The 15817-nt window shown below is 41.6% G+C and overlaps 1 protein-coding gene across 2 annotated transcripts in view; it reads right to left on the bottom strand.

Annotated features, from left to right (window-relative positions):
• Positions 1-1419: 1419 nt before the first annotated feature.
• KIAA1644 (KIAA1644 ortholog) overlaps positions 1420-15817 on the bottom strand; it is a 38520-nt gene continuing 24122 nt past the window's right edge. For both annotated transcript variants that reach the window (XM_017740589.1, XM_008638563.2), the window contains one exon: positions 1420-5331. In XM_017740589.1, the coding sequence (XP_017596078.1) occupies positions 5319-5331 (13 nt within the window). In that variant the 3' untranslated portion in view covers positions 1420-5318. The remainder of the gene's footprint in view (positions 5332-15817) is intronic.

Raw genomic sequence — 15817 nt, 5'->3', positions numbered from 1 at the left:
CTGCTGAGCATAATTTGTTTAATATAATTCTTACTCAATTACTAGAAGCACATCATAACAATTGTTGAAACTTGGTAAGGGAGCTGTAATAGACCCAATCTGTCGATTTACTTCCTTTGTCTTGTGTGTTTAGATGTTTTCACAATTGCTAGTGCAGTTTGAGAAGGGGACTGGGTTGCAATTATTTCTAATTTTACATATTTATGTATTTTTAAAGCTGCTTTTTGTCCTCTTTCTTTCTGCAGTATGTTCCATAAATTTCAGCACAGTGGGATGCAATTGTAGTCTCCTACAGTCACAAACCCCCTAAGAATTACTGAAGTGTTGCTTTAATGAAAAGGATCCTTTTCTACTTTAGAGCTGATGTGCTTTGTTATGGAAACTCCAGAAATAAACCCTGGCACACAAAGTGAGTGACATTGCAAAGGATTTCCCATCCTTCCTTTAAAATTTGGCTTTAAAATTTCTCTATTTGTGACTGTTTAGGTCTATTCCTACAGCACAGTCTCTAGTCTGAGGCTAGTGATCTGATGCTGAAAGGATAATTTCTAATGTGAAAAGGTACCTGCTGTGTATAAATGCCAGAACTTCAGTCAGATATCAAGGATTTGGGATGAGGACAGATGACAGCAAGTGCTGGACAGGACAACAGGGGAAAACTTAAGCTTGGGAGCAGCAGGACAGAGCAAGAACTGTTTCTGTCAAGGGAAGCAATCTGTCTCAAGAGGTGACGTTGTCAAAAGCACTCTTTTTTACTAATGGGACAGTGGAAATTTCAGCTCAGTACCCTCAGTATTTTGGGAACGTAGGCAATGATGCCTCCTAAACAATAGGTGACAAAAGGACTCGAGAGACTGTTTACAAAATCTAAACCTTTCTGGGGAAACTGTCCAAATTCTTCAGCCTGGAAGCCAAAAGCAAATTAAATCTCTTTTCTCTGTGAATTGTTGGTCCTGCCTTTTTGTACAGAGCAATACTACAAGAGCCGTGTGGGACAGAGTACTTTAAGTCTGAAAGTCAAAATGTTGCTTTTTTTCTGCTCAGTTGCAGTTTGTCCTTCTTAGCTTACCTTGAGTAGTGGAAAGATTATGTTTATTTCTTAACAGTCTCTGTTCAGTATCCCTCACTCCCCTCTTAAACATCTGGTATTAACAACTGCTGGAAATGTGATGCAGACTAAATGGAACATGTATTGATTTATGCAATGGCCTTAGTGGTTTTCTTGAGGTGTGGTTTGGTTCTTGGGCCCCTTCCCCCCCATTTCTAAATCCAGTCTTTGTACACTCTCTTCATTTTACCCTTGTACAGACTTTGGAATTCTGGTATCTGGGGATTTCCTGCAGATGGAAAGGAAGCCATGAGTTTTGAAGCTATTGAAACACTTGGAAGCTCAAATCTCTACAGCTATTCCACACAGCATTTGAAACACTAAAGCAAGTTTTATTACAGAGATTAGTTTACGTTACACTCATTTATTAAAACCTAAGGACATCTTTATAAAAACTACTGTGTATAAAGACGAGAGCAGTGCAATAGCAGTGTAAAACACATTTTTGGTTTACTTGGCAATCACTTTAGAAAGACAACATGGTTCATAATATGAAGTCAGAGAATGCTGCAAAAAATAGGACAGGATTAGACCAGAAACTAGATTAGCAAATCACTGGACACTGGCACGTATTGATTTCAAACATCAAGTGTTATGTAAACAGTATTATTGTCAATGTATCAATAAAGAGAAATCACTGCAACCCTAGAATTTCTAGTTAGCTTAATTAGCCTAAAATAGTCCGCTGACTATCGAAATAGACTATTGTACTGTATATATATTACCTTCTTAGTAATTTACTACTTTTGTAAAAGGAGGACTAGAAGAAATGTCTGTTTTACAGAAGAGAACTTTTGAGGCTAAGAAAAGGTGTTTCTTCCCGGCCAGTGGTTGAGGTTTTGTTTTTGTTGCTTTACTTTTTGTACACAATCACAGGTGTGGAATAGAACTGACTTTAGAAAATCATTTTGACGTGTTAACTTCGCTGCTTTTTCAAGTGGACAGTCCTCATACAGAAATTACAGCCGTAGTAAAACTATAAAAAACAGGTCTCTAAAATAGCTGCTACAATATGCTGAATTATACATTAAGAGGCCAGATTATTTTCACTCTGGTTTTTTGTAAAATCGATAACCAGGCACAAAAGATGGTTAAAGTACAACACCAAGTCCTGCACAAGCTTTATAACTTAACTTTTTATGTCCTACGTTATACACAGCAATTACTAAGAGGTTGGACACAGATCTCAGTGAAACAGAAGAGAGGAAGTTAGTTGGACAGGGGAGGAGGCTTCTGGAGCAGGAAGGTCACTAATAGCCACTGAGATAGACAGCTGCCATTGTCGCATAAGGGGTTATAACTTACACACTTTTGTAAGTCTTAATTTTAGATCCCTTATTTTTCCAACCAGATCAGGATGGACATGGAGGAAAATACAACTATTTTAGTCCAGATCGTTTCTTTTAGAGGAAGATTGTGTTTGAACCAGTCTCTTTTGGCAGAAGTAACTGAAAAATTCATTGCAGTTTATCTGGTTCACCGTAATTTTGATCAAGTAGATGCTGGGGGATACCAGAGCACAGCTACAGAGGTGGCTGAGGTGTTCAGGTGGCTGTTTCTGCAGCCAGTGCTCTTCTCCAGTGTCCCAACACCAAGAGAGAAGGGCTGAGAGAAATGGTGGTAGGGAAATTCGTGGTGCACTATTTCCCTTTAATTTAAGGCCCAACTAGCATCAGTCTTATTCAGGATCTTTTATTCTGCTAAAATAGAGAGACTATCAGGTGATTATAACAACACAATTGATGAAAAATTGTTCACTAGCTATGACATGGATTTCTCCCTAAATTAATTGGTAGGCAGAATCAGATTTTCAGCCAGAGAGTATCTACCTTATATTAACTGGCTCTGTATAGAGAACAAAAGAATACAAACAAACAAAAAGCACATCCATTACCAGGTATAGGTGTACTAGAAGTAAAGCATAAAACTGCTCATTAATAACGCACAATTCCCAAAGGGAAAAAAACCCTTACAAAAATACAGTAAGTCACACAAACCAGTATCTAATACAAATTCCTTTATGAACATAAGCTTTTTCCAAAGCTCTCTTGTGGCAGTCATTACCTCACAATGAAAGCAGGTGCTGGGAGAAGGTAAAAGGACCAAGCAGTTACTGCAGAGCGCCACACTGGTTACTGTGGATACTTTTTTGGGTGTCTGCAGGGGTTATGGATCTTGGAGCCAACGAGGAAGTGTGGAGGAGGCATAATGTTGGCATGGATGGCATCACCTCCAGCTATGCGGTTTCCTTTGCTTTTCTTGGGAGTTCTTCCCAGCACTGCCTTACAGCTCATGTCTCCCACCACCAGGAGCATGGATCCTGTCCCCATTGAGCTCTCCTCTTCAAGGAGAGGGCAGCTTGGACTGTCTGCCAGCATCTGCAAGCTACTTACAGCATGTCTTTGCTGGAGGGCCTTTGTGTTCCCAGCTAAAGTGCTTTGAACTTTAGCAGTGCTGATGACATATTCTTTTTAGGAAATGAGGCGAATCTCTCAGGTTCAGCATGAATCTAAAGAATCTTGACTCTGTTTTATTTGAGGTGCTGCATTATAACGTGCACTGTGGCAGCTCCCTTAGGTCTCTACAAGCTGGGAGTGTGTGCAGGAGCTTCTGTGATGAGTGAGAATGGGCCAGGCTTCACACTTTCCCGGGACAGGATGGAGTCTAATGCCTGCAAGGTGGCAGTCCCACCCATGAATTTGTTCTGCCTGCCACTACTCAGTGATACCCAGCATGTTTAGTTGCTGGTTTGCAGAGAAAAGGGGCACGTGCATGTTCATATCCTACTGAAATTGGGCTTTATTTGAAGACTGGACTTCCACTCCTGTGGTTTCCAGCTTTGTTGGGTCCTCCAACGCTATTTATTCCTGCATGGTTTTAGTCATGTGCCATCCTGAACTCAGCAGTCACAAATTAAATCACTGACAAGAGTGCCCCTTTTGAGTTCTTCAACAGAAGACTAAAATTTATTCAGCCAAAGAGGTACAAAAGGAACATTTGATTACTCTTTAACAAGGTACTCCTCATGTTGTGGTTACATGGTAAAATACATGATTATTTTAAAGTTACTCAGATTTGCAGGACAGAATATTAGACATGAAGGATTAAATTGGCATTATCATGGCTTTGTGTTATGACTTCCAGATGAAGTCCTCTGTTTGCTTGTCACTGCCAGGTTCTCCATGTATATATCTTAAAGAACTGAATTTCACAGGATTTGCTTATGTAATTGATACTGTATGATTTTAAAATAACCCCATCCCGTGGAAAGTTAAGCCAACTTATTGCAACCTAGTGACCAAGTGCTCCACATCCTTCTGTGGCAGAGTCCTTGCCTTTCTGGCTGCCAAATGGATTCTGAGATTTGAGTGGGGTAAACTCTGCAACCAGTCAGTGGCTGAGGGAATTGGACTATTGCTTTGTAAAGCAGAGGGACAATGGTATTATTGCGTTTGAAATATACAGTTTGTTGATTTTTCTTCTGTTTCTCTTTCAGCTTCAAGGAGTATGGGGGTGGAATGGTGTTGCATCCTAATAAAGTTGCCCTCTTCAAGAACCTGAATTTAAGATGGGCTCAGATGTTTGATGTCTTAGCAAAATCATTGCCAGCAATCTAAAACTGTGCATTATGGTTAAAATGATTGCTACCCTGCAGTCTAACTCAATGAAAGGGCTCTGCTTACCTTGCAATGCATAGGACAATACAGTTAACAGTGATGTGAATCACCAGCATCTACCCTATTGTGATAAAATGTTCACCAGAGAACTTTGGAAAAACTCACATTCAGGATTCTGACACTTAGATTAGGCTCAAATGGCAATTGATGGATGGGGAGGCAAAGAAAAGTTATCTACCAAAGGTTTGTCTTGTGGTTGTTTTCCACCTTTGTGTGGATTTGCCAGAGCAACTTAATTTTCTTCCTACTGAGCATTTTCTCAAATATGATGCTTCCTTTCAGAGATAATAATAGTGTCAGTCTAGAATTAAAATATTGCTTACAGACTACTTTATCCTGGAGACTCTTTCTATATCATTTGCCTGTACAAGTTGTTTGAATGGTGTCTTGTCTTCAGGTGACTTGCTCAATCTCCCTCTTGTAGTCTTTCTCTCTCCTCCTTATCCATAATTTTTTCAGCTCTTATAATTTAGTTGACTTTCTTGAAAGCTGCTCCTTGAAGTCTGGTCTTACCTCTCCCATCTTGAGGCACATCAATATAATTTTCTGGAAGACATAAAGCACAAATAGTTTCCATAATGTTTCAGGAACATGCAACACCGAAGTATTTCTGTGAAGAAAAACTTGTAGTATTCTCAATTGTAGGTTTATTTTAATTCAGATTTAGGCATTTTTTGCAGTACTGTCATCCAGGGAGGACCTCCAGACAGAAATATGCGATTTTCTTACAACTCTGAGGGTTTTTAAGCTTTCACCCAAAACTCAGTCACAAACCTGCTAAGGTTTGACAGCTAATTCCTTTCTAAAAATCAAATAGCCTAAACAGCCTTATTCATATTAAAAAAAAAAAAAAAAAAGAAAAAAAGAAAAAAAAAAAAAAGTTGTTTTGTTCTGTCACTGTCCTTTTCTGATATTGGTAGAAATGCATATTAACACAACATGCAAGGCCTCTTATGAGGTCTGCACACAGATGAAGTTTAAAATGAGTTGTTCATATCAAGAAGAGAGTCTCAGGAGACTTAGCTATAACTAATTAAAAAAACACCTGGGGAGAGAGAAACTGAAGAGTATGAGCACATATCTTGGCTTGCAGGCACCTCTGTCCTTCATAGCACCTTCAGCTGTTTCTTCCCACTCTTCTGTAGATTGCCACGTGTGGTTCACCTCCTATGAAATGCTTTACTAATCTGCTATCTGCATAATCTAAATCACTAGACCGTTTGACAGGATGCAGTTTCTTTTAGTTATCTACTTGCTTTTAAATAGATGTTTAGAGATGAAGCAGAGCAGGCATTTGTGTGTTCCGGGACAAAATGCAATTTTAAACGTGTTGGACCTATCAGCCTCTTTTCCTCTACCTGAGTGTCCCAAAGTTGCTGCTGGCCAGGTCCTTCTTCAGGTTAATGCAAAATCAAGAGTGTCACCAAGGTGGTGTAAAGTGAGTTACTGGAGTTCCTGGACCCAAATACCATAGCAAAGTTCATGAATATTTGTCTGCAGCACAGAAGCTAAAATAACACTCCTGTAAGTAGCTTGGATTTCCTGCCAATTCCTCTCATCTGTCTTAAGCTATGGGAGAATGAGTGGGAGGATGTGAACAGCAGAGCCAGCAACACATAGACCCCACTCAGCTCTGAAAGCCTCTTGCAGCAAGTAGGAAGTTATCACCCTGCCTTTTCCAAGCTGGATGAGTCTGATGCCGAGTCCACAGCCTCTCCCTGATACTAAATCCTGACAGCACAGTTGCTACTAAAACGTCCTCTTCCCCTACAAAAAGCTAAGTGGGGCATGTGCTTGATTGATTGACTGGTGGCTGGACCAGTAAGGTTGGGAGGAACTGCTTCAGATCATTTTGCAATAGCAGGATCCCATAAAAAACACCTGCATTTTCCTAAGAAGGATGAATGCTAATTTCTGTGAGCAAGGGAATATTCCATATGCTATATTCCAGTCTCCCAGCACAGTGTGCTTGGCAACAGAAACCCTGTGTTTGTCACTTCTGGTCACTTCTACAGGATTTTAATGCATGTAGAGCTGAAGGCAGTACTCTGGAGGTGGCTCAGGTTGCTCCTTTTTTCCTTTGCAGAGGTTATTGTCACTGTACAGCACCCCAGGCTGCCACTGCTGCTCTTCCCAGAGGAGCTGTGGCTGGCCCATCCCTGGAAGTGTCCAAGGCCAGGTTGGACAGGGCTTGGAGCAACCTGGTCTAGTGGAAGGTATCCCTGCCATGGCAGGGGGTAGAACTGGATAAGCTTTAAGGTCTGTTCCAACCCAAATCATTCTGTAGTTCTATGATTTTCGTTGCCTGACAAGGCAGCAGCCAACTAAAAGATTGCCTCCTCTTTGACAGCAATAACTGCTTGGTGGCTCAGTTCTGCTGGAATGAAATGAAGGAATGATTCAGAGCCTCTGGAGGAAAGTTTTTTCAGAGATTTCTGCCATTTTTCTGACAAATGAGGTAAACAGTTGCCACATTCACCATTACAAGGCCTCTGGTTAAGTTGGTGTTGACATAAAAGCGCCATTGATCACCGCAGTCCCTTCAGGCCTCAGATACACCCTGGATCCATGACTTACACAAGTTGTGGCTCACAGCTCCCACGAAAGCGACCGGTATCTGCAACTATTCAGGTTTTACTCTGGCATAAAATGGCACTACACTGATCTGAGCAGACCTGCTGTGATCTGCACCCGTTGAGGTTCTGCTGCAGTGCCTTCCAATCTGGTCAGTGGGAGAAAAGCTTTTGCTCTCTTTGGTCACAGGAAGAGCTGGGATGCCAGGCTAACAAACAGCTTTCTGCAATAAGAAGCCTTTGGTGGCTACACCAGTTGTTACAGGAAATAGGAATGCGCCCTCCTTCCCCAGAAATGAAAGGACAAGGGAGGACAAAGCACAAAGCACTAGGCTTTGTAAAAGCCCCACCAGATTGAAAGGAAGGATATGAGAAATTAATTGCAGGACAACCATTAATTGAAAAGCCATTCAGTTGTCTAAATATATTTCAGACCAGAAAGAAATAGAATATAATCTAACCCCTGTGCCTGCGGAGTCTGCCAAAGAGCAGGGAAATAATTTCCATAGTTTGGCATCTGTAGACTCCTATGGCTATGTTATACAGAGCATGTAACATTATATCCAAAATAGATACTGAAAGGTTGCTTGGGTTACCAAAATTAATTCTTAAAGTTACAAAATTCCAAAATGAATGCTGCTGGTTCAAGCTCAATTTGGCCATCTTATTTGCATGAAAGAAAGTGGAAAGTCTGAGACTTTTTAGGTGGGGCTCATTTTTTTTTTTTTTTTTTGGGAGAACATCAAAATAGCTGAATGATTCAGGTTTTTCCAATGCAGAGGAAACTTCAACAAGAAAAAATTGCTTCAGGTTGGCTCAGTACCGAAGAGATTGAATGTTTAGGTCTTTTTGAATTGACAAGGAACAATTCAGCATTAAGCAGTGGCCCTGGGTGCTGCCATCTTCAATAAAAGAGCATTAGATTTGCCTCTATTTTCATCCCCAGGCTGAATAACCTCACTTTTGATGGATCACAAATTCTCATCTGGTCTAGCTGTGCAATGCATCCTGGCACCTGCATGAGGTTCAGATGAGAGGAGGACCTTAAGTCGTGACAAATTAATTTTGTCACAGCCACTGTGTAAAATGACCACCATCACTGATAGCTACCACTAATATTTCTGACTAATAGCTGGCTCGGGGAAGACAGACATCTGGTGCTTAAGAGTTTAAACAAAATTCAGGCACTGGAAATGTTCAACTTGAAAAACAGACTGAAATTTCAACTCCAGTGCTGTTCCTACCATAGCTGACAGTTCTGCAAGAACGGAGAGAAATGTCAAAATATGTTTGAAAGCGAATACCTCAGCATGGTGGTAAGGTTTAAATGGAATGAATGTGCAATACATGCCTGATTCACCAGAGTTAAACAATGTTGCTCTGCAGGTGGAGAGAAACCATTTGGATTATTTGAATTTCCCTTGCATTATGCTTACAGCAGTGTATTTGCTCACGCTGCAACCAGCTAACATCAGCACAACGCCTGTGAGGTCAGACACAAGGTGTGCAGGTCACCTGTCAGGCTGTTCTCCCTTCCACCTGGAAAATGCAGGTGGGAAACAGGCACCTGCTTACTTACAGTTCTCTTTCACAGCAGAATCGCTTGTCTGTGTTAATTATCACCTAAGGGCATCACGTGTTAAAAGGGTGATTGCTGTCAGCTGTCTCAGACATTGGAGCACTGCAGAATGTATTCAACAGTCGCAAAGACTGCTTCCAATGGATTACTAGAAGGGCTTGCTAGAAAAGATCAGCCTGTGAAAAGATCAACCTGTGAAGCAGCGCAATTTTAAAGAACTTTCCATCTGAACAGTTTGTTGTGAGTGCTGTTAAGTCTGCTTTTTAAATTGCTCTCTACATTTCCTAAGAATCTCAACTCTAATAGACCAATTTCAGCTTGTGCAACTCCCATAAGGGCTCGGGGGATATAAACCAAACAGCACATTGCATCACATCACTTCTGAGAGCTGCTCTCTGGATTTAGAGGAACTTTAGAAACTTTGGGAATATTTTGTGCTCCTAAGGGACAGGCTGGCTTGGGCAGAGAGAGCTGCTGGCAGATGTCAGGCAGGTACCTGCTCGCTAGGTCATGCTGCTGCCCTGCAGAGGAAGGTTGATGGGTCAAGGGAGGTGCAGTGCTGGTCTCTGTGCCAGAGGGAAAGACAAGAACTTGAAAGATTTAAACTCCACTGCTGCTTATTTTCCAGATAAATCTAAACCTAATATTGAGACCTTCTAATTAGTAACAGCTGTGTCCCCCCGTGTGCAGTTACCCATGAGATTGGGTTATCACACCAGTGGAGGAGCTTTGTTTGCCTCTTTAAATTACTTTTTAATTCAATTCCATGACTTTTTATTGCTAGTACTGAGTTCAGAGATGGTTTTCAGAGGAACACTTTGCATACACATGTGTTTGGGCTTCACACTGGTAGGCCCACAGGTTTGGACTTGTGTCTAGGACAGTACTGTGATCTGGAAGCCAGAGAGCTGGGAAACAAATTTCAACCAGCCAGGAACTGGTTTTGATCAGCCTGGTTTTGGTACAGCCTTCTGGTCACACTACCAAAGATCTGGCTGCTCTTTCAGTAAGTGAGGCTTGAGATCTGCTTGGATCCAAGGCCTGTCCCACAAACGGATGCAGGAGGAGGTCTGGCACTTGGAGGGGAGCCTGGAGAGCTGCTGCAGGCGAGGACTGGCTTCCTCCAGCTCTTTCCCCTGAACTGCGGGTATTAAAACAGCAGCTGGCTTAACTTTTGTTATTAATATGGCTGCCTGGCCAACAGACCAAAGCTAAGAGGGAAAACTGGTTTCCTCTAGAGTCTCTGGAATATCTATAATTGTACGAATTAAATACATCTTTTGTCCCATCAGCTGGGTTGGGTGGGAGAGGAATGAAACCACACAGGATACAATTTTCTCTCTTTTTTACTAATGGCCATCTTTTACAATACTCACTTGCAAAGAGCAGTGATTTGAAACCAGCTGGGTTGCTAACATAAATAAATATTACCTATTGTAAATAATGGTTTCTGAAGTAATCCTATGCTCCTGAAAGTCAAGTATTTTTCAATTAGTAGCAACGTTTTTCATTTGGTACTTCCTGAATTGGTTGATACTCCTGAACACTCTTCTGGAAAGTAAAAACATCCAGGAGAATTTCTGACGTTTGTTTTTATTTTAAATGGAAACATGAAGCATTCAAAATTTGATTTACAAGTTTTGAATGGAGGAACAGATGAAGGTTTCAGGACATAAACGGAAAGATAATCACTGAAAAGCTGTCTTTTTCCTCACTGAAGAGCTGCAGGCTGACTTTTCATGATCTGAAATTCTTCCTCCTAAGGTTTTCTTCCTCCTCTTAAGGTTATTTCAGAAAAATACTCAAAACACCCCAGACCTTCCAAAGAGTCTTAAAAGAGTGGATGACCAATTACAAGTAAAACTGAAAATTAGCTGGACTTACTAATTCTCCAGATATTTATGAAACCCTTGTGTCACTAGGCTGCCTCAATCAGATGTATTGCCTGAGGCTGGAATTCAGTCTGGTTGATTGTTGATCAATTTTCCTGCTAACATGTGGCAGCCATTAAACAGCTGATAAAACCTGAACCAAAATTTCTTTGTATGATTCACAAAGAAAACCCCAATCCCGATTTTGCTATGTAAACAGTTTGAGCTGCCTTCAATTTTTTTCAAGACCCCAAGGCATCATAATGCCAAACTGAATGTGGGTATCATGTAAGGAACTCTAGACTTTCTATTCCACTTGAGAATGTGCTCATTTTCACATATTTTTCAGGTAGCTGGAGTGACCAAATAGCTTTAATTGCACTCCTGTCATAGAGAAAGATATTTTAAAAGAGAGGAACTATTGCTAGAGGCAAGAGAGTATTGTTTTGTCTACTTCTTTAAGGTCCAAGCACGTTGTTTTGGAAAGGAGATTTATTGCTGTGTGTAGTGTAATTTAATGGCATAGATACTCCAAGTGGGTTTCATCCCACCTAACTGCAGACATCAGAATGGTAAGATGGCTTAATTTTGGAGAGGCACCTCAGGGTCCTTTAGAAACAGAAAGCAACAGGCACCTCTGCAGAGCTGCTCTACTCCTCCTCAGGCTCCAAAAGAAACCAATAGTGCAGGAGCCTAAGAGTCCCAAGCCTAACTTAGGAAATGAGAAGCCCTACTACCCCCAAAAACTGAATTATAAAATGTGCAGCACTAGTACAGACTTCTCTTAACACCATCTTCACTCCCATATTGCCACATGCAAATATACAATTTTGTATGTAAATGTATGCAACTCTGTTTTACAGTCCAGTACCACTAAGTGGAAGGGTTTCTGTAGTCTCCATGTTCTGGTTAGAAACCTTCTTCCCTCATGTTTATTCACCATCAGATTTGATTAACATGTATAACAGACCCATAACATCCTAAAAGATTCTGATGGAGAACCCAAGGCCTGTAGGTATTTCCTCAAACACAGCTACCTCTGGAAAGAGAAGCAGATTCTTGTCCTACATCTACATGTGCAGTCCTAGATGTATTCTTCCCCCTATCTCACAAACTCAGTGGCAGTAAGGATGAATCCCTGAGGCTCAGGACGTGTCAAGAGATGCTGCATGTTCCTGTGGGTGGGGTAATAGATGGGCACTTTCTGGAGCAGGGCTTGATCCTCCATTTGTTCTTGGTACTGCTGTAAAAGCTTTCCAAAAAATCTGTGAACTTGAATATTTCTGCATCTGTGGTAAGGACTGAGCTATCTCTGGTTTCAGCTCATCCCAATTTCCCAAAAGCTGCTGCCACCAGCTTTCAAAATCTGTTCCTAGAGAGTGGCTCTGACATACCCCAGATACTCAAATATTCTCCATGTTTGCTGAGCTCTTATACAGCAGTGCCAAACCATGTATCTTGGATCCAGGAGAGCACAGTGGAAAGCACAGGAGGCTTTACAAGAGTGTGCCCTTCTGTGTTAAAATTCAGGTACATGATAGGAGAAAAAGGCCTCTTTTCATGCTGACTGACAATTTAAATTTAACAGATCCACTAGAAATTGAAAGTGAGGTATAAAGAATAAAAAGCAGTAAAACTTGCCATGTGGTTTTTAATGTAGCTTATAGGACACTGCCTTCCCCTGCTTACACAGTCCCCTAATGCACTGAAAATACTGACAGGGATATTTTTAACACCCACAAACACCAAAACTTTGGTTTAACAGTATTACCTGATTCAGAAAGAAGGGCACTTACAGAGCAGCCTGGTAACTTTTAATTTTTTACGCCAATTTATTTATAAATGAAGGTCATAATTGAAAAGGCTGTTTGTGTAAGCTATACTCAGTATAGCTCAGAGTATCTTTGCTTATGGGGATGGTCAATTCTAAGTGTTGTAACAGGTCTTTGCAAGTTACAGCTGAGGGTAAATGCAGCTCAGTTATACAGGACAATGTGGTTTGTACCTTGGCATTAAATGTACAGAAAAGTTAGTGAGTGCAGGAGAAATGTGGCCAGATGTAAGGAATATTTATTATTGTTTATTTATGTATCTATTTATCTGGCCCACAGTTTCTGTATTTAATCTCTGACATTTTATATATAGGTATAGCTTAGCTTCTTTGTAAAATTCAAGAATAATCTACTGAGCTAAACAACAGCCCAGGCCAGCCTATATCAGGTGAATATCCTGCTCTTTTTGCCCTAACAGTTTCTGCCATCTTGGCATTAGCAAAATTCAAGCTATTGAAATTGCTGCCTAGCATGTCCTGATGTCAAACAGAGGCTGAACCCAACCACTTTTGTGGAAATTGCACTGCTGAAACATACTGCAAGGGGAAAAGGGGTCAGCCAAATATTAGATTGGACTGTTCTGGTACCATTTGCAAAGCTTTGAGGTGCTGACTTCTTTCGAGGCCCACAGAAGTCAATAAAACTGAAAGCCACTGAGACGTCAGGGGACTTATGTTAGAAGGGGACAAGATGTTCAGGGGACAAGAGTTTCTCCCAGACTCTATTTGAAAGAAGGCAGCAGTGTTGGTTTACAAAGCAGATCAAATTAATATATTGCTTGAACTGGATCCCAGCTGGATCACTAAGAAATACTCCAGGCTCTTGTTCCCCTGGTAGGAAGGTGGGTGCTGCAGGGGCAGGGGGGTAGAACAGCGGAGGAGAAGGAAGGTGCCCAATTCCTGTGCTGGCCTCCAATAACCAGGGAGCCCCTCTGGGTGCTGGAACTGCTCCTCAGCCTCTGCACTTCATCTGACTAAGGAAGTTATTCCCCCTTTCTTTCTTCCATTTCCATTTTTCTCTCCCAAGTATGAACAGTCTTCTGAGACAAGATGCATGTGCTGCTTCCCTCTGCCTCGCCAGAGGCTCAAATTGCTCCAGCTGCAGCACAACCATCTATTTAGGAGGGAAGAATCAGTTTCAGCACTTGAACTTTGAATACCAAACCTGTGGTTTAGTCCAGAGTTGCGTATTTACTCCAAGTTAAACTAGCTTTTTTATTTACCCCTGCGCAATACAGGAGATTCTGTCATTTCTGGGAAGAAAATGCATATTAATGACGTGAGAAAAAGTACTTTTGAATTAGTTATTCCTTTTACCAAAGAGCTTTATTTTATGCTCTCACTTTTCAGTATTAAGAGGGCTGGCTAGTCTTCTGACTCAGAGTTCAAGAGAAAATATGTAGTAATTACTGTGTTGAGAGCTTTCATTGTAGGATGAAACCAGTCGTGTTTCCTGCAACTGTTCTTTCTGTGTATGTTTTTCTTTTCACAACTGGATTTGTGTGGCTTTTCTAACAGCAGGAAAATTGGAACTATTTCTTTTAAAATAAGTTTCTGAAGATATTTCAAAAAACAACACTGAACTGCTTTTTAACGTTAACAAAAGTATCAACAGCTAAAACCAATAGGAGTACAGCCTTTGAAATTTAACCTGGTTCCTGTTTGGCTTCCTGTTGTAGATCCAGTATGTGTTTCCTTGCACATAATCATCCAAGCAATAAATAATTTTTAACTTTGTTTCTTTGCAGTCAGAAGCAGAAGGATAACAGCCACAACACCATTGTTGGTTACAGCACTGCACACTGGAGGCAGAAAGGCGGTTTTATGCACAAATGCTTCTTCCCTCTTTCCTCCCCGCCTTTCCTATGTAAAAAAGTGATAGTAGAAATTGAGCTGTGTTGTGATGTGGAAAGAGAAGAGGCCAAGGACCTTGGGCAATTTCAGCAGAGTGCAAAAGACAAGGAAACAACTTCTGTTCCGTGGTTATCTGGCTGGTTTTACACAGAAACGTGTTTTGACGCCAGTGCTGGAACTGTGACTGGTTTATTATTTTTATACTGTCTCACAGCTGCATCTAGATATGCGTCTGCTAGGGTATCAAATGTCCTTTGGCTGCAACAGGAACTTTGTGTATGGCTCAGTGACAGTGTATGACCCCTGCAGAGCAGCATTTCTTGAGTCACAGAGAAAGAAAAATGGTGCTTGGCTGGTGTCACAGGACTGAGGAATTCCACTTGGTATGGCATGGTTTGAATGATAATTTCTGAAGCATGGAAATTTTTTGTTGTGAACCATTATGACTGCCAGCTGGTGAGTTATTCTCGTTTTGTTCTACATTACTTTTCATTATTTGCCCTTTTTTTTTGCATCTGTGTGCACATCTCCTATTGTGGATCTATTGTACGCTCATTTTTTCATGACAAGAATTTAAGCTTCTTACAGCTGCCCAGTGATAACTGCAGCTATCATGTGTGCACTTTGACATTAGAGGAGAAACAGAAAGGCTGTAATAATTCAGGATGATTAGTTCCACAACAGCTTTTACATGCACATGCTGTCACAGACCCCACTGCTGGATGCTCCTGTGTCCACTATAATCTCACAGCACTTCCACATGAAAATTTGGTAGCCTGTTACATACAAAAATAATCTTTACCACCAGTGGCTCCCTGCACCCCCAGAACCTGACAGATGAGTACTGGGCAGGTGGTGCTGGGATGAGGCTTTGCCCAGAGATTCCCATTCTCTGGAGTGATTATGCAATCACTGCACAGTCGCACTGGCATCAGCAGCTATTATGCAGCAGCTGCATAATCAGGCATTTATTAGAAAGAGGTGGGGAGGAAGAAGGCCACATGTTTGTCCCCTGCAGTCCTGAATGGCAGAGGGTGATACAACTGAAGAAAAACATTGTGTGAGTTTTGATGTGCAGCTGTTGGTTTGTGTTTTCTGACTGCTCAGTAAGCATGATGAGCTTGCCATGCTGGGAAAATGGGATGCTTGGGTCTCACCAACCCCCTGCAGCTCCAGGCTGGGGCAGAGGGGCTGGAAAGCTGGGAAAGGCCCTGGGGCTGCTGGGGACAGCGGCTGGACATGAGCCCAGGTGTGCCCAGGGGGCCAAGAGGCCAATGGCACCTGGGCTGTGCCAGCCATGGGGTGGCAGCGGGGGCGGGGGAGT

The sequence above is a fragment of the Corvus brachyrhynchos genome, unplaced genomic scaffold, assembly GCF_000691975.1.
Source record: "Corvus brachyrhynchos isolate BGI_N302 unplaced genomic scaffold, ASM69197v1 scaffold317, whole genome shotgun sequence".
NCBI lineage: Eukaryota > Metazoa > Chordata > Aves > Passeriformes > Corvidae > Corvus > Corvus brachyrhynchos.
The sequence above is the reverse complement of the archived record's forward strand: the minus strand, read 5'-3'. Positions and strand labels throughout refer to the sequence as shown.